This window comes from Branchiostoma lanceolatum, chromosome 8, assembly GCF_035083965.1.
Source record: "Branchiostoma lanceolatum isolate klBraLanc5 chromosome 8, klBraLanc5.hap2, whole genome shotgun sequence".
NCBI lineage: Eukaryota > Metazoa > Chordata > Leptocardii > Amphioxiformes > Branchiostomatidae > Branchiostoma > Branchiostoma lanceolatum.
In genome coordinates, this window is record NC_089729.1 from 21,116,816 (window position 1) to 21,141,748 (window position 24,933).

The window sequence follows — 24,933 nt, forward strand, 5'->3', positions numbered from 1 at the left end:
GGAGGGACCGTCCGTTTCAGATAAAGTTAGGGTTTGGGAGAGAGGGACCATTCATTTCATTTCCATTTAGGAGATGGGAAGGGACAAGGGAATCTATTCTTGTTGAATCTCCACGGTGCTAAAATCGTACAAGCTAGCCAGAGAAACTCCAGTAAGCCAGGGAAGTTGTCAGGTTGCAATAAAAACTCCTTCTGCCAGTTGGATACGGTCTTTGCAACCGTTGGATCTGCTTGGAGATTAGTATATTTCCCTAAAAGCACGCGCGAGACAGAAACACCGATACGATACTGTACTTTCCAGAAGATTCCTAGGCGGCGCACGTGAAACTGAAACACCAGTGTGAGACTATATTCTCCAGGAGATTCCAGGCTTCGCGCACATGTGCATGTGACGGAGGCTGGCGAGGAAGTTTAAACCATATAATATACCAGTCAGGCTTCATCAAGACAGCTTCATCATCCAATCCTTTCTGCAAACCTGCCATCAACAGAAAGCTACACTGTAACGTAATGGCAGGGAACTCTTCAGACCAGGCAGCCACCTCTGTTCCGGGCACTGATGGGGACGACATCACTCCGAACAAGGATGGAGGGGTGCTGAAGAAGATTCTCCGTCCAGGCGAGGGAGACGAGTTGCCTCTGGCGGAAGACAGAGTGTCCGTGCATTATGTGGGCACGCTAACGGATGGAACCAAGTTCGACTCAAGCCGAGACAGGGACGACAAGTTCGAGTTTACACTCGGCAAAGGTAAATAATAATTATATTCCCCTCCCAGGAGGGAATATACTGTTTTTGCTTGCCTGTTCTTCTTCTTCTGCCAAAGACGAAGTAGATGTGGGGTGGTAGCTCTACTAATGGTATAAGCTAGTTCGGAGTTGCTACTGCGCATATGCAGTGTCAAAGGTGAAGGCCCCCCGCATGTAAACAGTGCTCGTCTCGACATTGTCTAAATTTGCATAACAACGCCCTGACGGGTTTTGTTCACGTCTCGGGGGGCCTTCACCTTTGACACTGCATATGTGTAGTAGCAACTCCGAACTCTAGCTTATTGCAGAAAGTTATATGTACCTTATGTTCCATGGTACGGATGTTATATTTGAGATGTAGGTACCTTTAGGAAAGGTGAATACACCTGACAATGAATTATGCTAATGAGGATCTCATTTGCATAATTTATGCATAAACTTGTATTTTCCTTACCGTAAAAGCTACGGATGTCATATTTGAGTTGTAGGTACCTTTAGGAAAGGTGAATAAGCTAGTTCGGAGTTGCTACTACGCATGTGCAGTGTCAAAGGTGGAGACGAGCACTGTTTGCAAGCCAGGGGCCCGGGCCTTCACCTTTGAAACTGCACATGTGTAGTAGCAACTCCGAACTAGCTTATAAACCTGGCCATAGATAATGCTAATGAGGACCTCATTTGCATAATTTAGGCATATCCCTTACCGTAAAAGCTACGGATGTCATATTTGAGTTGTAGGTACCTTTAGGAAAGGTGAATACACCTGGCCATAGATTATGCTAATGCAGACCTCATTTGCATAATTTAGGCATGTCCCTTATCGTAAAAGGCTATGGATGTCATATTTCAAATGTAGGTACCTTTAGGAAAGGCAGACACACCTGTCTATAAATTATGCTAATGCAGACCTCATTTGCATAATTTAGGCATAAACTTGTATTTCCCTCACCGTAAAGTCTACGGATGTCATATTTCAGATGTAGGTACCTTTAGGAAAGCTGAATACACCTGGCCATAACTTATGCTAATGAGGGCCTCATTTGCATAATGTATGCATAAACTTGTATTTTCCTTACCATAACGGGCGGGTGCCTAAGTCCGGTAGTACCCTAAGTCCGATATATTTTTGAATCTTATTATTACTATGTTGTGCACGGGTGCATGCACATGATGATGATAGGTAGTTATGGACTATGCCTCTGTGTAAAAAAAATACAAGGTCAAAAAGTGTGTCGAGGTTGATAGCTCAAACAGCTAACGATTGAAATATTTGTATGAATTTGACGCTACTCTCGGTGGTTGACGAGAGAACTTCTCGAGAACATGGCCTTCAAAAATGTTAAATCATTTAGTTTAAGATGCGGAATGTGGAAGAATACCACCACATGTATGAAGCTCGTTTATTAAACTTGTCAAAAAACACACCTGTGTCCTGCCTGTGTCTTTGAACTTGGTATAATCTAGGCTTAATGTCACGTAACGTGCGTACACTGGCACTCCTCCGCCATCTTTACCAGTCACGTGATTCGAAGTCATGTGATCATCGAACGCAACCCAACACGTCCCTCACTTCCCTCACCACACATGCTTCAGATTGCAGTTTAGCGCTCTTCCGCATGAAGTCGCGGTAAGTAAATGTTACTGGGGTATCTATTTGACGTTTTAGTGTATATAAGTTGAACTTTGACAACTAAAGATACGATTGTTGAACGTGAAGATTCCAAAACACGCTATGCATCAATTTATATACAATCGAATGCCTGGATTGAATTCGAACACCACAAGGTTAAAACAATCAAGCGCTAATTTTGGTTTAATAAGTAGGTAACAATATGATTGGAGTTGGTGACATCGTTTTTCATTGCATATTACACACGATATTAAACAAATTGAGTGTTCTCTGTTTGACATTTGAGGTGTGTGTGGGGGGGGGGGGGGCTAAAAATAAATCACTGCTGTGTAGGGATGCGGACCTAAATCCATTTTCAGGTTCAGGTCCGGACCTGAACCTAAAAGTTTAGGTTCAGGTCCGGACCTATTAGGTCCGACCTGAACCCATGGCATATCTGACTAATTGCCAAACTTCTATTTACTAGTACTTGGAGTGTTCTTACATTGCACTGTGATACACATACATGTACTTTTATACCAGTGTAACGCTGTTTGTCATAGACCAAGACTGATATCATGTTATTGTACACTAACCTGAGAGTATAACACAATGCTAAGTCTGTTGCTTTCTTCTATCAGAATAAGGTAGAATTATTAAAGTTCTTAAAAATGAACGAAATAAGTAATAATTACTGGTCAAGACTGTGAAATGAAAAATATTTTCCAGTGCAAAATCACTTTTTAAAGGAAACCAATAAATGAGATTAGACTTTGTCAAGTTGGAGTCCAACACAAATCACATTTTGAAAAAATCACATGCAAAAAAAAAAAATTGAAAAAATATATACTAGTACTTGAATTTCTCTCTGAACTCGGCCTTTTGACATTCTGGCATGCCCTTCATCTGATCAAGGCACCTGGTATTCATTAGAAGTTCATTAGCAGCAAGTCCCGCACCGCTGATATCACAGGATATCACAGTCCTTTTGGGAGGCCCACTGCAGAAACATATCCCTGATTGCCACGATCAAGCCATCTTTATCCAATTTGTGGCAGAAAAATAATAGCCAGCTTCTCCTGCCCCGGACAGATTTTGCCTTTTCCGTTTTATGCTGCGGGATGACATCTTTATATGCGCAAGTGTCAATGAAAACAGTTCGTCACGTCTTCTCACTTCAGTTCCCGCGGTTGTGGGTGAAAGGTCATGAAGTCTCGCGAAGTCTCGCTGTCTAGGTCAGCTGACCTTGCATGTAACCTATTCTTAATATCAAATCTCGCGAGAGCAGCTACAGTCAAACCTGCCTAGGCGACCACCTTTTCAACGCGACCACCTGGCCATGGCGACCGCTTTTTCTCGGTCCCGAAAATTTTCCCCATAGGCACAAGCATTAAGCTGCCTGCCCAAGGCGACCACCCGTCCAACGCGACCGCGACCGCCACGAATTGCGACCGCACAGAGCACAATCCCTGCCCATGGCGGTCGCCTAATTTTCAAGCGTGTGGTGACATCAGATCATTTTGCTGTCGGATTTCACGGAAATGTTTTCAAGACTTTAAAGGACAAAAATAAGATCAAAAATATATGGAATAGCAATGTTATACCATCGATTCCTCCATGAAGTGTTTTAATAAAACGTTCCCCCTATAAACATTGTAAAGACAAATGTTTGTGATGTTATTGTGCCTATCGTAATCTTATAGTTTAACGTGAACTCAGTTCCGTTTAAACTCAACTTTCAAAACGAATACGTAGTGCATGGCGTCAAAAAGTCAGATTTCACAGAAATTACTATCTATTTCTTGTATTTTCAACAAAAATGTGTCTGTATCTTGCTAAATTCCGCCGAAAAATGACTTCGCGGCGGGCAAAACATCAGGCGAGAAATGTTGTTCCTTGGTCCCGACGCCATCTTGGATTTCGGGCGGCCCGGATTTGGCGTACCGCTGACCTTTGTAAAACACGATGATTTTGTGTATGAACATTTACGAATACTCTAGTTATTGGCGAATTAAAAATAAAATCAAAATTCTTATTTTCTCTTTATTTCCATGAATCTCACAAACCTTTATTGGACGCTGTGCGTTCTGCTGCACTGACTTACCCTTCGATGCGGTGGCACAGAGCTTCGCGGCGCGGCGCGACGAAATCACACCGTTAGGGCCCTGTCACACGTGTGCGTATATTAAAGTGCGCACGAGTTGCGCATTAACATTTTTTAGGTTTAAGTAAAGTTTGCGGGGAAGAAGTTGTTTTCTGCGTTGACCCACCGTTGTGCTGCGGGGCCATCGAACCAAGGAAATGACTTCTTGGGCTGCAAACCTAATCTACACCAAAAACATGTTAATGCGCAACTTATGCGGACTTGAATATACGCACAAGTGTGACAGGGCCTTTAACGCGTTCCGTTTTCATCTTTAGTTGTCAGATCGAAATTTTTTTTACCCTTTCATCCAGCGGTCGGCGACCCAAAAAAGGCTGGGACCAGCAGGCGTTTTCTAGGGATCTGTCTTAGGCCTTAAAACTTCGATGATGTGCGTGTGTGTGTGTACTATTCAATGTAACGTGTGAATGCGGGAGGGCGCTGCGAGATCATCGAGGCAACCATCGTTTTGTAGTCAAAATTATGACGAAAATTTGTACACGATGTAGCGGTATATAATTATTACATCGATAACGGAAAATGTAATTTTTGTAGGATCTTTCTGTCAATGAGAATTGAACCTGGTGAGGGTCATGCTGTCTAAATTCACATAATTTTTTCATCATTTACGTACTGTATTTGAAAACCTCGACCTGGAAACATGTGAGTGGAATCCTCTTCATGGCGACCACCTGTCCATCGCGACCGTTTTTGCTCGGTCCGCCGGGTGGTCGCCTTGGGCAGGTTTGACTGTAATTCAAAACAAATATGGCGCCTAGCGCCTCGATCGGTGTCGAGAACGCCAATTTTGATCGTGTTTTGCACAATCTAACGGTGTATCTACCGCGATAGGAATATTCTTTACTAATCACAACATATTTCATGACCTGATACATTGTCTTGTGGTGGTGCTGGGATATTTTCACGGAGGAAAGATCGTTTTCGGGAAAGATTGCTTGTTGTACCTCAGCATGCAGATAATATGACCGCCATGAATGGCAAACGTCGTCTTTTTCGAGCGCAAATTTTGCGATTTACGGAAGGTTTAAGATGCTCTAGAACGAAAAAGATATAATGTGAGTGCTAGATTTTTTTACCGGTCCAGTACCGAAAAAACCGGAAAACTGGGTTTCGGTTTTTTGGACCTGAACCGAAACATTTTTTCAGGTAATAACCGGACCTTTATAACCGGTACGCATCCCTACTGCTGTGTCGTTTACAATCAATATTTCTAATCTCATTGTTACTAGATGGCATCCGGGGCCAAAAAGAAACAACGCAGTTACTCATATACCGACATGGAGGCTGCCCTGTCAGCCGCTTAAATTGGCCAGGATAAAGTCACTGTCTACGGACTGTCGAAGACGTATGGAATACCAATATCGACGTTGAACGATAGGTTAAACGGCCGTTCTGGAGAAGTCATGGGCAGGCCGTCTGTCCTTACTGAGGAGGAAGAGACAGCCCTTTGCGAATACGCCAAATATTTGGCTGACAGGGGGTTTCCTCTGACAGTAAGAGTGATTAAAGCGTTAGCACATCAAATCGAAATAAAACAAGCAAAAGCAAGGGGTTCAAGTTCGAAGTTCAAGGAGACGGGGCCAGGAAAGAAATGGTGGCGGGGATTCAGGCGTCGACATCCTGACCTAAGCCTACGGTCACCCGACCAGCTAGATAAAGAGCGGGCCATGTTCGCAACCCAGAAGGTTGTGATTGATTACTTCATGCTCTTGGAGGATGTCTTGACCGAAGCAAATGCTAAAGATAGAAATCCCCATGTCATTTACAACGCCGATGAAACGGGGGTTGACCTATCCGCCAAAGTATCGAAAGTGATAGTGCCACGCGGGGCGAAAAGGTCGCCTTCACGACGAGGAGGGAGTCGGGACCACGTGTCCGCCCTCATCTGTGTGTCCGCTGCAGGTCAAACAGTCCCTCCAATGATCATATTCAACAAGAGTTTTCCCGGGGGCTCCTACACAGAGGGGGGACCTGCAAATGCCATCTATGCCTATTCCGAGTCGGGATTTGTTGACGACGTGCTATTTGAAAAGTGGTTCACTCAGTCGTTTGTTCACCATGCACACAAGGATCGTCCTGTCGTACTAATTGTTGACCAGCACTACAGCCACTTCACACTCAAGGTCTTGGAGGCGGCTGTCAGCAACAACATCATTATCCTTGGGTTGCCACCCCACACAACCCATTTCTTGCAGCCGCTAGATGTTGCCATTTTTTCACCATTAAAGACGAAATGGGCCCAAACCCTTGAGGTAATGCAAGCGGCCAATCCGCATTTCCAAGTGACGAAAAGGAACTTTGCGAAGATTTTCAGTAATGTATATGATACCACAATATCTCCATCCCTTATCAAAAATTCGTTCAAGAAAACGGGAATCTTTCCTCTGAATGATGATGCCATCGACGATCGCTGGGTAAGGATGTCAACGAAAGAGTCTGGAGAAGAGATTGTACAAGTGCCGTCTTCCGCTGCTACGTCCCTAGACTCACTACAGACGCCTTCCACTTCCACATCACTACAGACGCCTTCCACTTCCACATCACTACAGGCGCCTTCCCCTTCTACGTCACTACAGACGCCTTCCTGCTCTACTGCGTCCTGTCAGGTCTGCCATGCACCCTGCACTATTTGCCATCCAATTCACAGCCCTCTGATTAAACGCATTGTTCCACCAGCATTACAGGACCTGCTCCTGCCCATCTCAACACCACAATCCTCTACGCGCAATACGCGCAAACGGCTCATTGGTAGAGTTCTAACACACAATGAAGTAATGGATGAAATTAGAAAGAAAGAAGCGGAAAAGAAGGAGAAGGAAGAACGCAAGGAGAAGCGAAAGGCTGAGCTCACCCAGAAGCGTGAAGAAAAACGTCAAAAAGAAATGGAAAAAAGTCGAAAGAAGGAAGAGAGGAAAATTGAGGCGCAGAAGAAGTTGGAAGAGATGGAAGCGAGAAAGCGAAAAAGACAGGAAAAGCTGCAGGCATCTAAGAAGAAGCGACATGATGAAGAAGGGGATAAGGAGAACCAGCGGCAGCCGACCGATGCCTCATCCAGTCCTACAGTGGTAGGTAGCGTCACTTTGGCAACGTGATTTAGACACAACCTGATTTAAGAGTTGGAGCATGCTAGCAGAAATGACGTTTTGACTGAAAAAAATGGTGTACAACTGAATATTTCGTCGTCTTTTTCATATGTTATGGTGTTCGTTGTGTTCTATGAGTGTACAGATAACCTGAATATCCCTTGTAATTTGTTTACAGACACTGTCCAGACAGCGACGTGCCCCAACATGGCTGCAACAATACGAAACAAGCAGCTCTCCAATTTAGAATTCGAAGTTTAAAGAGCGAGTTGACAAATCGAGGTTGTTCCAGTGGTGCGTCGAGTACGGAACAAAGGACCTGGCAAAACGATTTGTTGAATAATTTAGAGGTTTTAAGTTCATCCTATTACGCAATTCGTATGAACATGATGAGAGGATAGGTGTGGGTGCTAGTTGAGACAGGTAGTTTCGGGTTTGACCATTTACAATTTTATAGAACAAACATAATCTATGAAGGTGTCTTCTGTCTGACAGTGTTTCCCAACCAAGTTCATTCCTAGTTGCCAAGTAAGCATTGATATTAGCTGATATATTAGTCAGATGGATACCCATAAACACTCTAGCTCCTCGGGAACTATCATGTCCTGTAATGGTTTTGCTGTTACAGAGTTTTTCACGTAAAAAGCCACAACGCCCCCTCTTCTTGACGGGCGAGTGTATCCATCATTATATTATATTATTATATCCGTAAATTACGTTTGATCATTCCAAATGTCTGTTAAGCCATAGCTATTATTTTGTTAACATGGGTTAATTTGACGCCCATGTATGGGTTGTTTTTTGTTGTATCGTCACGCCAAAATGTTAGCTACAATATAAAAACATGACAACCACAATCGACTTGTCAGATAACAAAATTGGTTAATTTTTTATTTTAGGTAAACGCGATTAATTGAGTAAACTAGTCCTCTGCCAAAACGGCCTCTACTTTAATGACGTAATAGCCGCGCTTCACGTAGGCCTCCTTCAGGGTCACGATCAGCCGCTCAGGCCTCCCGCCACACATCTTTAACACCTCCTCCTTCTTCTTCTCGGGCACCCAGCCCACCTCGACCCATGTGTCGTCCATAATGGCGTACGCCATGATGCCAGCAAAGGGCGCCCCTGGACGATGGTACATTTTGAATTTCATTGCGGGGGGGTCTTCACATTCCATCACCTTAGCGGCACTGGCCGTGTAATGAAACGTCGCCAACGTGAGATTCTGTAAACCAAATTAATAGCTTTTGAGTGACAATACCAAGTACATGACCTTGTTAGGACATATATGTAACGTTTAAAGGTTAGCTAATTCTTAGAGTGATGGCACAGTCGAAAAGACGTAGGCAACTTTTTTTTATCTAGAAGTAGCACAAGAAGGTCATTCGTATTTCTATCTTTTTCTAAAGTGAGCAGAAAATATACTTACCATCGTATCAGACGCTCTGGTTATAGCAGAAGTCGTGCGTCGTGTGCATGTGTCGCAATGTAGGTGAAATTTCTGTCACGATCTTTGCGAGGTGAGCGTGGCGGGAAAAGTAGCCGGACTATACCATTACTGGGTATTTTGTTTTTATTATTTACCTTCATTTATTCATTTACTTGCCATTTTTCTCTTTCATCCTTTCACAACTATTTATGATAATGATTATTCACGGTATGAAATATACATTTGAACCGATATCAACTAAGTAATTACCCTATATCTGGAATACCTTTTATGAAAATGTAAAAGTCTAAGCCTCGGAGACGATACCAATTGTGCCGATATGGGTATAGCACGATCGTAACGAGGCATACTACCAAATGAATAACGTTTCTTAGTAACTGATGTACAAGTAGAGATTTTACAATCTCAACTAAAGAAATATGCTATCATTTTATTCATGCAACAGACATCTCCACTGCCTATGATAGTCACCCCTAAATCACACCCCTGGCTGCAGCGGTTGTTGGTGCGTCCGTGAAGATAGCAACTTACGCTATTGTCATGGTATGATAGTTGAGGATGTGGGGAATTTCACTGTGAAAAAAAAACATGACTGTTTTTCTGCCAACAGTGGACGCGTCTTCCTTAAAATCTGCTCGAAATGCACATGCCTGGCCTTGCAATGGAACAACAAAGGACGTTCACCGCGCATTTCGGGAGTTTGCATGCGGTGTCGCACATGGTACAAAGGTCATCCGGGACGTTTCACGGTCTTTCAACTGTGAAGTCATGGTGAAATGTTGTTGTGTTGACATCAAGGTGTAAGTGCGTGCTGGTTGACAGGGAGGATAAAAGAAGCTGTAGTTTTGTTGAGCAGAACCATGGAGAAAAAGACGGTATGCCTAAACACCTCAACCGACCTCATCCGACCTCACCCGACCTCATCCGAGTCTAAAATGCAGTGTATACGGGGTAGGGACATTATTTGACGTTCTGGATACGTTAAATATGCAATTATGAATGCAAAACAAGCAGCAAACTCTAAGTATTTACCAGTTTTTATAAGTTACTCCGCTTGTTTCCATGATAGAAGATTTCTGGCCGCCATATTGGATCATGCCACTGTTGGGGTCTACATGGGGAAGTTCTTCATACCTTTTTTTATCTATTTTTGTCCGACAGGACGATAAGACGGTGGGTACTAATTACATTTTCATCACAAACCACTCATAGAAACTACACAATAACTGTACACAGTATCTGTACACAATAACTGTACACAAAGTGTTTTTCAGCCTCGAATACACGCACGCAGTGTGTATTCATTGCGCCGGCCGTCTTGACCTCCCGTTACCTATAAAAACTGGTAAATACTTCAAGTTTGCCGCTGGTTTTGCATTTATAATTGCATATCTAACGTATCCAGAACGTCAAATAATTTCCCTAACCCGTATACACTGCATTTAAGACTCGGATGAGGTCGGGTGAGGTCGGATGAGGTCGGGTGAGGTGTTTAGGCATACCCAGAAAAAGAGACCGTTTTATAAGCCGTGCAGGTGATGTGGAACATGTGTTTGAAGTTCATTTCTGATTTTGAACTCGCCACGCTGAAGCAGGTCGCGCCATGAAAAAAATGGGACATGTTTGCGACAGAGAAACAATATTGTGAATTTTCTGTCTTATTTTTGTGTGCATAAAATACTCTTACATATCCAGAAATGACTTGAAGGTTTTTATATCGGACTTAGGAGACCCTTTTCTGCTGGAACGTTCCACCAGAACGCGAGTCAAATATGTGCTGTAACTTTCGTGTGCTCCCAAACTGCAGCACGAATAGCTATAATTATATAGAATCCACGTCCATGCAGCTAAAATCACAGTTTTACGGCTGCCATGAGATCAAAGCTTAGGTTTGATGGGTAGACAGTGAAATACATAAGGACACAAGGCATGCGCATAACACGTAGAACATGTGTCGGACTTAGGCCTCCGCCCGTTACTAACCGTAAAAGCTATGGATGTCATGTTTCAGATGTAGGTACCTCTAGAAAAGGTGAATACACCTGGCCATAAATTATGCTAATGTGGACCTCATTTGCATAATTTAGACATGTCCTTACTGTAAAGGCTACGGATGTCATATTTGAGATGTAGGTACATTTAGGAAAGGTCAGAAAACCTGGCCATGAATTATGCTAATGAGGGCCTTATGCATAATTTATGCATATCATTCCCCTTACCATAAAAGCTACGGATGTCATATTTGAGGAAAGGTGAACACACCTGACCATAGATTATGCTTATGCGGACCTCATTTGCATAATATATGCAGAAACTTCATAATACCCATACAGTCAATGCTAAGGATGTCACATTTCAGGTGTAGGTAATGGGAGGGGAAAATCCTGCATTTTCCCGAAAATGTTGCCTTTCTAGTTTATGTTCTTTCTGCACCAAGAGACCACGTCAAGAACAACAACACTTTCCCGTCATGCCGATGTTGTCTAGCCTATACCAAGGAGTGTAGTGTAGTGCTGGGAGGGTATAGGGCTGGAAAGACATGCTGTCAAAAAAGGCCATTGCTTTAACCTAATATTAGGACTTATGCCAGTAAAACCGGCCGGCCCAGAGAGAATGGTTACCAGGCTCATTTTGTCAAAACATGATAATAGTGGTCTTCTTCTCTCTTTTGTGGCTACCAACTTAAACTTTATATGTTTTCTAGCCTGATAACTGCATGCTCTTGGTTTGGATGTTGGGAGTGTTGTCTGTCTGCCCAGGCCCAAATTTTGTACACTACAGTGTTGGTTTCAATTACTCCGTTCCCGAAGACAAAATAACATTATCTGTACTTTCACGAACAGATTTTTAAAGTTTTTAAAATGAAAATCTAAGTACGGTAAATGTTACTCACTCACTCACTCACTATCCGGTTTAACGTCTTCTTGTCCCCATCATCTGGGGGTTTGACGTGCTTGCATGCTGATGGGGGAGCTTGGTGGCAGCTCGCCAGGTGCCTCTGTCCTGTGGATTCACATCGTGTAGGTTGAGGTGGTGGAGGTCCTCCTTGATGTTGTCAATCCACTTCCTCCTTGGTCGTCCTCGTGGATTTCGGCCCTCCACAGTCATGCCCATGATTCTCTTGGGCCACCTCTCCCTGTCCATCCTTTCAAGGTGCCCATACCAACGTAGACGTTTGGATCTCATCACGTTAAGATTTTTAAAAAAATACAACCCCATCGGGATATTCAGATATTTTACCAATAGCAGCATTTACTTTGTAGCAAAATGTCACATCTTTGAGGAATATGAATATTGGAAGAACATGTGATGGCGTATGAGTCTTTAATCCATCTGCCATTTATTATGGCTGTTCCAGGACAGGTGATCAAAGGCTGGGATCTTGGTGTGGCTACCATGAAGAGAGGTGAACTGGCTCAACTGACATGCACATCGCATTATGCCTATGGAAAAAGAGGTAATTGGGTTCAGCGATCACATGCAAGTACCTTTGGGTACAGGGGTGGAGGTGGGTGTACAGGGGTGGAGGTGGGTGTACAGGGGTGGAGGTGGGTGTACAGGGGTGGAGGTGGGTGTACAGGGGTGGAGGTGGGTGTACAGGGGTGGAGGTGGGTGTACAGGGGTGGAGGTGGGTGTACAGGGGTGGAGGTGGGTGTACAGGGGTGGAGGTGGGTGTACAGGGGTGGAGGTGGGTGTACAGGGGTGGAGGTGGGTGTACAGGGGTGGAGGTTGGTGTACAGGGGTGGAGGTGGGTGTACAGGCCAGGGGTGGAGGTTGGTGTACAGTGGTGGAGGTGGGTGTACAGGGGTGTAGGTCGGCGTACAGGGGTGTAGGTCGGCGTACAGGGGTGTAGGTCGGCGTACAGGGGTGGAGGTCGGCGTGCAGGGTGGAGGTCGGCGTGGAGGTCGGTGTACAGGGGTGGAGGTGGGTGTACATGGGTGGAGGTTGGTACCTATCATGATTGCAGTTTGTGTACATTAGGATGTATATTGTTATTGAATTGTTTGTACCCTCCAGGAAGTCCACCTAAGATCCCAGAAGATGCCACACTCATTTTTGAGGTAGAACTACTGGACTTCTACGGAGAAGACATAAGTGAAGAGAAAGAAGGTGGCATTGTACGCCGTGTCATAAAGAAAGGTGTCGGATATGACAGGCCAAAGGAAGGAGCAACTGCAGAAAGTGAGTATATGATCTTCAGATATGCACAGCTGCAGGCTTCAGCATTGGTTAATATTCATTGAGACTGGATATGGATACCATACTCTGAACATCATTTCATACAGGTTCAAAATACCTTATGTTGATATTCTGGTACTGTTACTTGAATTAACTTATATATATATAAAGTTATACATAAGTATTTACTTTGTGACTGACTAAGATGAACGTGTGGCACTGGCATTGTGAGAAAAGAATGTAAGGGTGTTGAAGTCTCCACCATCTTTGATTTGAGGTCCTTTTGCTGGCGATGGTTCATAGCAATAACTGCTCATTCATGTATCTCACTCTGTCATCACTGAAAAGTACAGGTTAGTTTGCCGAATTGTTTAGGTACAGGTACATGTTCACACTCAGTATTGGTAGCTGTACCAGATGTTACAAGTACATTGAGGTACACAGCCCTAGTCAGGCCTGGGACACAATGTCAGTTTCTTGGGCCTTGCAAAGATTCACCCTTTCCTTCTACATACATGTAATTACTTTTAAGTTGTTACATGACTATTCTAACTGATTTGTTTGCTGTTCAACTGAGTGGCACATGGGGCAACAACTTACCTCGCTGTTTCTGTAGCAGCGTATATTTTTACAGGGAGGGGTTAACTTGCTAGCCCTTCCAGTTTAACGTGTTCAAGTCACCTCCTTGCACATGGCACTCAAATCCATCCTTTTTATATGTCCCTTCCAAAAGACAGGTTCAGCCCCAACCAAGATGTCCTTCCCAGGATTGAACCGCAGTCTTCCAGTTAGCAACTAATTAAAACCAACTATATATAGGGACATCCATACTCTTACTGAATATTGTGAAGAAAGAGGATGTTCAACACATTCATTGATGATATTGATCTTGTGATATTCCTTTTGTGTTACAGTTCATCTGTTGGGTACTTACAATGGGACAGTGTTTGAGGACAGAGATGTACAGTATATTGTTGGTGAAACTGGTAAGTAAAGGATATGAGATTCTGCAGATTTGTGAATGAAAGATTTATATGCCCTAGGGCCCTAAATTCATTCTGGGGAATACAATACCTAACCTAAAAACCTAGGTACACAGAAAGAATTTTAGGTGAACAGCATAGAATAAAGTGGAATGCCAGCAACAAGAACATGCAATTAGAAACCCTTCTCCAGCTCTAAGAACTTCAGTCTGTAATTCTATAGCTAACTTCAAAATTTAAAACAAATGATACATCAAACAAAGGTCAATGATTTTAACCTTAATAATTGACGTATTATGGGTGTTTCTCATTGATTATAAATCATACCAGTTGATCATCTTAATAACGAAAGCTGTCCAAAGTATGAGCTTAACAAAGAAGGTTATGTTAATGTTAATCATCAATTATGCGAATGAGGTCCTTATAGCATGATTTGATTTAATGATGTTCACATTCACATAACTTCCAAATGCCACATATGGCAAGTATGAGATTGCAGTCATTTACTAGTATGGAATTATAGTAGTTTCTCATGAATTATGCAAATTAGGTCTTCATTGGCATATCTTCTATCTACATAATGTATCAACACTTCTCTCTTCATCAGTTACAAATGTCACATATTCTAATAGTCATATCATGGAACACAGCAGGGTTTTTGAAATTGCCTCATTAATTATGCAAATTAGAATATTATTTGCATAATCATAGTCTAATCATACAAAGCATAACTTAAGCTATCTACATACCAAACATGATGATTCGTCAACCCCATCTTGAGTTAGTATTTTCTCCTTAATCATGCAAATGGACTCTTAGTTTGCATAGTTGATATCTATTGATCTTTCTCTCTTCCTCAGTTACATATGTCACATATTTGAGAGTCCTATCATGAAATGTGGCAAATATATAAACTTTCCTCATTAATTATGCAAATTAGATACTGATTTGAATAATAAGTATCTAATCATGTAAATCATCACTCAAGCTATCTAACGCTAGGAACCATTAATTCGACACCCTTTTAATTCGACACTTTTAAGTATTGGCTTGCCAATCAAGATTCAGCAGGTTGATGCAAAAACTATTAATTGCATTCCAATACGAGTTAAGTACTGATGTCAAAAAGGTACAGTCGTAAGTTCATGAAGATCAAACTTTGCAATGACGAGGTCGTCAATTTACTAACCGTTTGTTTTAACGTTACGTATATCATGGGAGAGGGAGCAGCGGCAACACACCGTCATAATGTCGACATTTTCTTCTTCATATCATCACATTACATATCTATACTTGTATCGATCAAAATAGGAATAAACAATATGTCCGTCAATAACAGCAAATAAGTCTAGTTTTGTCCTTGATCCAAACAAAGCGCGAATTATCCAGAGGCTTTGCGATCGCGTCTTCGGAAACCGCCATTTTGAATATTCCCAGAATCATACGGGTGATCACGTGAGCAATAGCAGACGATGCAGGTCATTTATATTTATTCATTTATTCATTTTTCCCCTTTCCTGTCTTGGATTATTCAATAGACATGTCCAACAAGTGTTTACAGGTCATCAGCAATTGGAAATAGTAACCGACGTCAACAAATTAATTACTCTTTCTATTTTCCCCTATTTTCAAATGTAAAAGTCCGGAGCCACGTGCAAGCTAGTGTAAATAGGTATTGAAGACCATACCAACCGTCTCACTACGGGTTTAGCATGCTAATGGGAAGGTTATACTATAAGATAATTGAATTTTGGCAGCAATTAATGCAAAAGTAAAGTTTTTGCAATTTCTATAAAAGACACGTGTTATTTTCATATTTCCGGAACATACATCCCAACAGCGGCTAAGACGATAGCGACACACGAGAGTCGTACTCCCCTCTACCGCATTGATGTTCGCTTGGTACAGGCCGATGACCTGTGTTAGGATAGTTTCCGTTTCCGCCTGGCATATATTTTTGTTTACCGGGCAGTAGTGCAAGCAAACGTTAGTTACTCGCATTTCGATAGCTGTAGCAGGCTTAAGTATCAGACCTCAAGGTTTATAATAGCCACGACATTGCAATGGAACATAAGAACGGGTCTGCCGCAGGACGATGTTTTTCAGGACTATTTATTTTGACCGCAGTATCGTGAGTGCATTGGCGGCGTACCGACTGTGACATGTGGCGCCTATAGTAACTAGTGTAAGTGGCCGTTGGTTGACCGATAAATCGGGAAATAACCGTTGTTCTGACTATTGAAATTATCGGTTCACATCGACATTGTTGTATACTGTCGGATTAATGGTTCGTTTGGAACAGATTACGCAAGGCGCCGTCATATCGGGTCCTATGTTGAAGACGTAATTTTTCCGAGATATGTCAATGATTTGGAAGAGTTACACACATGTAGCAATTGCGGCAAAAACAACGTACACGATACAGTCAATGATTACCGAAATACTCTTAAGTCCGCTTGTTGATTTACATGAAATGGTGCGTTGGCGTAAAGGTGTCGAATTAATGGTTCCAAGCGTTACATACCAAAAATCATGACCATCCATCAAGCCCTTCTTGAGTTATTCCCTTTCAAAGTCTGAAGCAAAATCTGCTCCTGCAGTTCCAAATAAGAACGGTAGGGGGCCAAACCCTATACCACTTACTCTCTGTCCAAAGAGCTATCTGCCACTTAAAGATTAGGACCATAGCAGAACACGAGACATCAAATTCAAAACAGGAAGTTCTACTGCAGTACCGTAACAAGCCACTAGGGGACCCAAAATCTAATCATTTCCAGGTCTCATCAAGACGCCTACCAACATACATGTACCTAATATCAAGATAATCCATCCAAGCCTTCTTGAGTTATGTTGTTCAATTACATACACACACATACACACATACAAACGCTACCCAAAACATAATCTTCTTGGCGAAGAGAAAAACAAATTCTTCTTGGTGAAGATAACAAAGGTTGTATTAACTATTATTGCTTTTTCTGATACTTGAATTTTAGGAATATGCTGTGTACTAGTATACAATAGTTCTTTTACCCTATAGCCTACAAAAGTGAATATCTAGGTACACCCACAGTCAAAAATTAGGTGCACAGCTCCAGTTTTGGATGCACAAAGGTGCACATTCATGCACCCAGTATTTGGAGCCCTGATGTATGATTATTACAGTTGGCTAAGTGTCTACAACGTCTACTGTGCCTAACCTGCACTAATAGAACCAGCCTGTGACTGGTCACACGTGCCCAGGACTGATCCATATTCAATACGAGCAATCACTGTTTTTGTTTCCGTTTGGGATATTTAATGACTGGTGGGCAAATAGATGTGAGCAAATCATATTACTAATGGAGTTTTACCTTCCCTACTGCCTAACCTTGTAGCCAATAGAACATAGGTAACCAAATGACTACTTCAGTGTGCTAAAGCCTGGTAAAGGTTTAAAAGAATGTATATGTATATAATGTATATGTACCTGTGTATAATGTATATGTACCTGTGTGAAGATGTATCTTGTATATAATTCAATGTTGGCCCTCAGCTGAAGACAATGGCATTGTTGAGGGAGTAGACTATGCTGTCACCAAAATGAAGGCAGAGGAAAAGTGGAGAGTCCAGCTGAAAGCCCAGTTTGCTTTTGGAGCTGAAGGGAAGAAAGACTTCAACATTCCTCCCAACGCCCAGGTGGAATATGAGGTCGAGCTGAAGGCCTTTGAAAAGGTAATAAAGCCATAGATCGTTCCCCATGCTACTGTAGTTAAGGATCATACATGTTAAAGGTAACCAGGTTTATTTGAAAGTAAAACAGACTTGAATGAATGAGTGAATGAAGACCTTTATTGCACATTTCTGCCACACTTGGCTAAGTACAGGTCAAAACAAAATAACAAGTACAGTTAACGGATACAAAAAGAATATGACTACCATTAGATAAATTCTACTTCTCTCTTTTCGGTTATAGTAGATAACGTTGGGTAACATAAATTCGTGGGGTACTTAAATTCGGGATTTTTCGAAAACGGGGTATTTAGGGATATGTGCTAGATGCAACATCAGTAATACCGCTAGAAATGCAAACTTGACAGACTAACGCATTCAGAACACTGTCTGAAAAGCTTCGATAACCATGCATTAGAAGTTGGCGACGTCAAAAACTCTCCGTCCCTTATTGACAGAGTCTGGGGGCTTCGTGGGAGACTCACACTGCACGGTTGTTCGCTGTCTGGGGGCTTCGTGGGAGACTCACACTGCACGGTTGTTCGCTGGTTTATAAGACAAATATCACATCTCCTGCCTGCTAAACACAATTATTTACAAGACAACTTATTACAATCTCTTTTGCTAACCTGCAACTGGATTCTAAGTGTGATCAATCATCAAAACTCCTCTTTGTTGCTACAACCTACTGGTGTATTTTCCCGCCGCCATATTGTTACCCAGAATCATGTCGTCAAGCAGACGACAAAAGGTTTGTGAGGAACACTTTTTTGTCTAAATGTTGCGTGTGATAGTGGACTGAAGACGATATTTTCCTCAAAGTTTGCTCCTAACACAACAAGGAACACATGGACATAGTAGTATAACCATTGCTACGGCATCCAGCTAACTTGCCATGAATAATGTACACGTTGCCATGACGGTGGGGATCGACTTTGAGTGACGTTCTACCGACTCAACAAACGGGATATTACCGAAGGCCTGATGTGTGCGGTGCGGCCGTTTTTTCGTGTATTTTTTTTTACTTGGACACGTTTATATCCATAGCACTCTCCTCAAGCCAAGGATGGAACGAATAGCTGCTGTATAAAATGTAATTAGCGGTAAGATATTCAAGACGAATCTTCTCTCCCGAATTAATGTTCACCCCTGTCCGACAGCCCCTGTCATTGTGCGTGCGGCGGACGGTAGTTTCAAGTTGAAATATTATAATCTACCATATATATGATTAGTGCAAAGATAGTACATGATACTGACAGAATAATAGAAAAAAAGGATGGTTTATTGTTATGCTAGATTGATTTCAGTCAACCATTATCGGAAAAATCCCGAATTTATGTTACCCAACGTTATAAAAGAACAGACGTGTTTTTCAATGGGAGGTTTGTCTAGTCGCATTAGGAATATGAATTTTTGTACAGTACCTAAATGTGTGAAGTAGGGAAATAGGTTTTCCACAAGCTTATACAGTTCATTTTTTTCTTTGTTACAACAAAGTCAGACAAAGTTTACTGATGCATGTATGTTTTTCTCTATGTTTTTACCATGTATTTGCAATTAGCCCACGGGCATGAACTTGCAATAAACTTCTTATTATAATCCACATTCTACCACAAAATGACATTCGTCTTCTATTCTATTCAAAGTACAATGTTTACATAATCGTTGTTCTAGAGGAGTGCGGGTATGTCTTCCCGTTTCAATATGCAGCTGATTCTTAGTCTTGTGACTGCATTACTGTCCCTTATATTTGCATTACTTAGATATTTTTCTTCATTATATGTACATGTATCATATGACATAGATACTTAATAAGTTATGAAACTGTCTGTAGGATATGGACATGTTGACACTGTTCTCGTATTATAGTAATAGTTGTATTTAGCTACAGTAAGGCCACACCAATTTAATTTGTTGCTTCTCGGATTTTTTTCAGAAAAAAATTGGAAATTGGAGCGACAGGGCGAAAAAAAAGAAAAAAAATTTTCTGGCAAATAGTCTGGGGTGAAGATAAGGGTTTACATAACATAAAGAATACAATTCAATTCAGTTCAATTCAATAAGAGGATTATTCAAGTTTCAGCTTTTTATGGCTAATTTTATGCAATGCACCCCTTTCTTTGGTCTAGTACTATAATTTCAGTAACAAAATTACCTTTTGCCATAGATTGATATTGAGAAATATAGTTTTAATGAAATAAACGAAAAATTATAACTTATGATCAATGTGACCACACTTTTTATGTGCAGGCCTTTATAATCTATTTTCGTGGCTACCAAGTTTTACAACTGAACAGATAGTAAAATTGGGAGTTAAAATTTGTGAATGGGAATAGGTACCCAATTTTTTTTCAAAATGGGAAAAACAGGACAGGCTATTCCAAGAAGCAATAAATAAATTGGCGTGGCCTAAGTGTACTTTTGAGTTGTTATCCTATTGTAACACACATTTTTCCCTGTGCAGGTAAAAGAGTCTTGGCAAATGGACACTACAGAAAAACTAGAGGCCTCAGACAAAGTGAAGGCCAAGGGTACCACATTTTTCAAGGTTGGTATAATTTGTGTTTTAATTGTGAGCAAAAGGAGAGACTTTGGCTTGTATGTCGATCAAAACACTTTAGGCCTAGGAAAAAAATGTTGTGTTTCCTATTACGGTCCTGAAAATTTAGGGTCGGTAGGTAGGGATTCACTTTAGATTTCAGTCGAAGTGATCCAACAAATACACTCAATATAACACTGAAATTACTTTTTTAATCAACTCATCAGAGCCTGATGTTGCCATCAATTTTTATGAAGAAAAGTGGCTTAATTGTTACTGTAGTAACATCTCTTCACCCTAGATCAGAAACATCAATACTTGAGACAAGCATGACTTCACTGACCCATTAGGAGAAACAGGAGTTATGAAGGCTGCTCCGGAAATTCCCTACCCCTTTTAGGCCAGAATGATTTGATCCACTCACACCGGGGCACGCCCCTACTCTTTTTCGAAAGATGTGGTGGGTTCTTTTACGTGCTCAAGGTGTGACTGTCCTCAAACACGGGACCTCCATTTAATGTCCTATCCGAGGGACGTCCCTAACCGAAGTTAGGTACTCATTAACACCTGAGTGAAGTGAGGAAATTTGCGGTTAAGTGCATTTCCCAAAGGCACAACGTTGGGGCCCATGTCCAGACATGTCTGGGGGCAACCCAGGATCGAAGGCGGGTCCCCTTGTTTGACAGCCGTATGTTCTAACCTTTATGCCACACAACGCCACAAGTAGTACATCAGTACATTGGTACTTTCAACAACATACTTTATTTTTCTCATTTATCATGCGATGTGTTGATTTGTCACATACCACAAGGCATTGCAGAGGACCTGTGGGATTGAATAAGGAAACCCAATCAGGGAATAGTAACAGTATCTGAGATTACTCTTTCTGCTACAAACCCATGCAATGAATAGATGCAGTACTAATATATAAACACAGAACAACCATAAAGATGCAAATTTACCTGTTAAAGGGTTTAGGGCTCTCTATGGAAAACAAGAATTGACCATGTAGTCTATCGTCACATCACAAATCAATGCCTTAAAATCTGAAAAAGTGGAGATAGATAGGTACCTGAATGATATATGATCTCACTAGCTGCCTGATCCCTGGAAAAGAGGCAACCACGTGCTGTGAACAAGGTCATTGAAGACTTCATCCTTGCGATTCAGACCTTCACTCTGTCCAGAGCTAAAAAAGACAAAACAGGACACTTAAGAATATCACTTGCACTTCTTTATGCATTATTTCATTTTTCAAATTGTAAAGTGTTTCGTATGACTGATGGGAGGGTCTTAGATTGCTGGGTTTTATGGTACTAAAACCACTGTGTCTGCGAACTATTGATTAGCCTTTTGTCCTGGACATGCTATGCTATTCATTTATTGTTGGCAGATACCTTTTGACAGAAGGAAGAAGTGATGTATGTTTAGATCCCTAGCAGCTTACTCTGGAAGTAATGGATAAATGCATTAGCTAAACAAAAGTGCTTACAGAGAGTTTGTCAGAACATTACAATTCAGCCTCCTGATCAGTATGTCTGCGTGTGAGTTTAATAATGATTAATGAAATAACTACAGGGCCATTTTTGTCAAAAAGAAAATATTTGAAGAAAGGTCACTGAACAAAGGAGCAACCAATTTTTCACTTCTGTCTGCAGGGAGGAAAGTACAAGGAGGCCCTGACCCAGTACAAGAAGGTCCTGGACTACCTGGAGTTTGATGCAGACCGGATAGAAGATGAGGAGGACAAGAAGCGTGCAGGACAGCTGATGCTGGCAGCTCATCTGAACCTGGCCATGTGCTACCTGAAAACAGGAGAGCCTTATGAAGTCATCAACCACTGTAGTAAGGTCAGCTGGCCAATATCCTCTTTACACCTATGCCAAAAATGAAAAGTTTCAAGTGTGTGAAATTTGATAGAGAAAATACAGCGATGTTTATGATTTGAGATGAAATAATGATGAGCAGTGACTTGTGTATTCCCCAGGCCCTGGAGAAGGACCCTGACAATGAAAAGGCTTTTTTCCGGCGAGGACAAGCTAGATTTACCATCCGGGACTATGAAGAAGCCAAAAGTGACTTTAATGCTGTTCTGAAGATTGATCCCAACAACAAGGTTAGAACTGCTTCAGTCCATTCAGAATCGGTCAAAAGGGGCAACTTAGGTTTGTTAGTCAGTCAAAACTTGTCGCATGATCTGTTATGATTTTATCCAGAAACAAACTAAAACAATGTGATAATTCTTTTCAACATCTGGCTAATTCTTCTTTGTTTGATCAGGTCAATCAAACGTATCTTCAACCAAATTTTGAGTGTTGTAGAAGGTAGAAAGTCTAAGGTAGAAAGTCTTTATATTCCACAGTGAACTAGTGCCCCTTACATGCTTTTAACCTCACATACATGTAACAGTACATGTCCAGTAGCAACTAGAGACCACAGCTGGCCTCCATCATTAAATGGACCAATGAGAGAGACTTATCAGGTTGTTAAGATTTCTAGAAATTAGAATGGCCAAAAAGAATTGCTTTGTTTTCCTGGGTAAGGAAAAAGAGCTGTTGAAGGTTTTTGAAATGTGATCCACACATTTGTGGTAATGAGTTCTGCACTGTCATGTCATCTGTAGGCTGCCAAGAACCAGGTTACAGTCATTCTTCAGCATCAGAAGAAGGAGAAGGAACGGGAGAGGAAACTGTATGGGACCATGTTTGAGAAGATGGCTGCTATGGATAGTGGAGGGGTAAGGACAGCTTTTTTGTTGCTTTTACTCTGCACCTGTGGCAGTAAGTCAACCTGGCGAGACCCATGCATGTCTGTAGCCACCCTGATACTTGCGATTGAATGATTGGTTGGTTGATTGATTGATTGATTTATCGATTTATCGATCGATTGATTGTAGTAATGGCATCGAAGGCCAAGTGGCCAGGGTAGTGGATGCGAGATCGAGAGGTCACAGGTTTGATTCTTGGCATTCCTGGCTAGAGCAGTGTCCTTGAGAAAGTCACTTCAACACAGCTTTTCTCACTTCACCCAGAAGTAGAAATATATGTAGGTACCTGACTTTGGTTGGGGAAGTAAAAGGCTGGGCTCTGCCTTCCAATAATGTGTCTTACACACAGTGGATAACAACCCACTGTCCCTACAGCCTCAAAAAGGCTATGGGACTACCTTTACCTACCTTTACCTGTACCAGTGGGTTGGAAATAGTGATTAAATCCCCTGCCTCCTCCTGGCTTGGTGGTTTGCTCTTTGTCAGGTAATTAGTAATAATGAACATTGTACTTTGAACATTATTTTCGCCATCTGACCCCCCCCCCCCCCCCCCCCATTCCCATACATCATCGATTGCCATAGTGGATAAGATTGCAAACTACATGTAATTGAATATTGGAAGTATTCGCCACCAAAAATCTGAAATTGTTGCCAAGTACAAATGTAGCCATCTTGAGACCTCTTCAGGAATGTTGTCTTTATCTGTTTGTAGGACAATAGAGGTAGACTAGGTGACAACTCCAGCAAACTGGAGGGAAGAGAGACAGATGGGGTGGATACTGACGGCACCGGGAGGAACGACAACGAATCAGCTGCAGGAGAAGCATGATGATGTAATACGACTCATATGGACATGTGTAGGACAGTCCTGTCACTTTACTTTTTAAATGAGCTTTGTTACTACTTGTTGCTTCATGAGGTCTGCTCAACTGTGTGTTGAGTGGTCTGCGCCAAGGATCTCCCATCTTCTCCACACCATCCAGCACCACTAGATCGTCGCCCTTAGGTTTTGAGCATGATGTAAAGATCTTTATTTCTTTATTTGCAACTGTGTTACAGTTCTGATCAAGGTTGGTATTGCTGACATAGGAACCAGTTGACATAAACAATAACATGAAGTTTTACATTGGACACTATGTTTCACTTTTTGACATCTTGAGATCTTACTGAAGAGAAGTTTGACGTCTTACTGAAGAGAAGTTTTGCTTATCAACTATTAAGCAACTTCTTATTCACCGAAGATTTGTTGCAAGCTTTGTTTTGATACTGGAAAATAATTCACCAATCATTCACCACATGACATGTACATGTAACGTTATATGTTTCAACACATGACAAGAAATGCATGTGTGTATTAATAAGTAGAATACAGTGTACAAAATGTAGCTGCTCAACAGAATCGTCACTATTCTATAGTTTCCTACATCAACGTTTTAATGATGGAATACATCATTGTGCGCATGCTTTTTGTAATACTGTGTCTAGCTCTGAAAAAGTCATTAGTGTATTGCTTGAATTACTGCATGCTTAAACTGTAGAAAGAAATGTTTCAGTGCAGGTACCCAGTCACTGTTTTTCACAAAGCTCTCCTGACTGAATTTCACCATCACATTTTTCAAAATAAAGTTCATTAACACATGAAAATATCATTGTCATAATTTCTTAACACTGGCAATATTTGTGAAAGCTAAGTTCTTAGCTGT

At 41.6% G+C, this 24,933-nt stretch overlaps 2 protein-coding genes across 2 annotated transcripts; both read left to right on the top strand.

Moving 5' to 3' along the window:
• Positions 1-332: 332 nt before the first annotated feature.
• On the top strand, positions 333-24,874 carry LOC136439597 (peptidyl-prolyl cis-trans isomerase FKBP4-like). Its single transcript, XM_066435036.1, has 10 exons — positions 333-747; positions 12,408-12,506; positions 13,067-13,231; positions 14,143-14,214; positions 17,747-17,925; positions 20,387-20,470; positions 22,120-22,311; positions 22,449-22,577; positions 23,085-23,198; positions 23,943-24,874. The coding sequence occupies exons 1-10, from the start codon at positions 510-512 to the stop codon at positions 24,057-24,059; spliced, it is 1,389 nt and encodes a 462-aa protein (XP_066291133.1). The 5' UTR covers positions 333-509; the 3' UTR covers positions 24,060-24,874.
• LOC136439596 (uncharacterized) lies at positions 6,184-8,456 on the top strand. The gene is made up of 2 exons (XM_066435035.1): positions 6,184-7,581; positions 7,778-8,456. The coding sequence occupies exons 1-2, from the start codon at positions 6,184-6,186 to the stop codon at positions 7,844-7,846; spliced, it is 1,467 nt and encodes a 488-aa protein (XP_066291132.1). The 3' UTR covers positions 7,847-8,456.
• Positions 24,875-24,933: the final 59 nt, after the last annotated feature.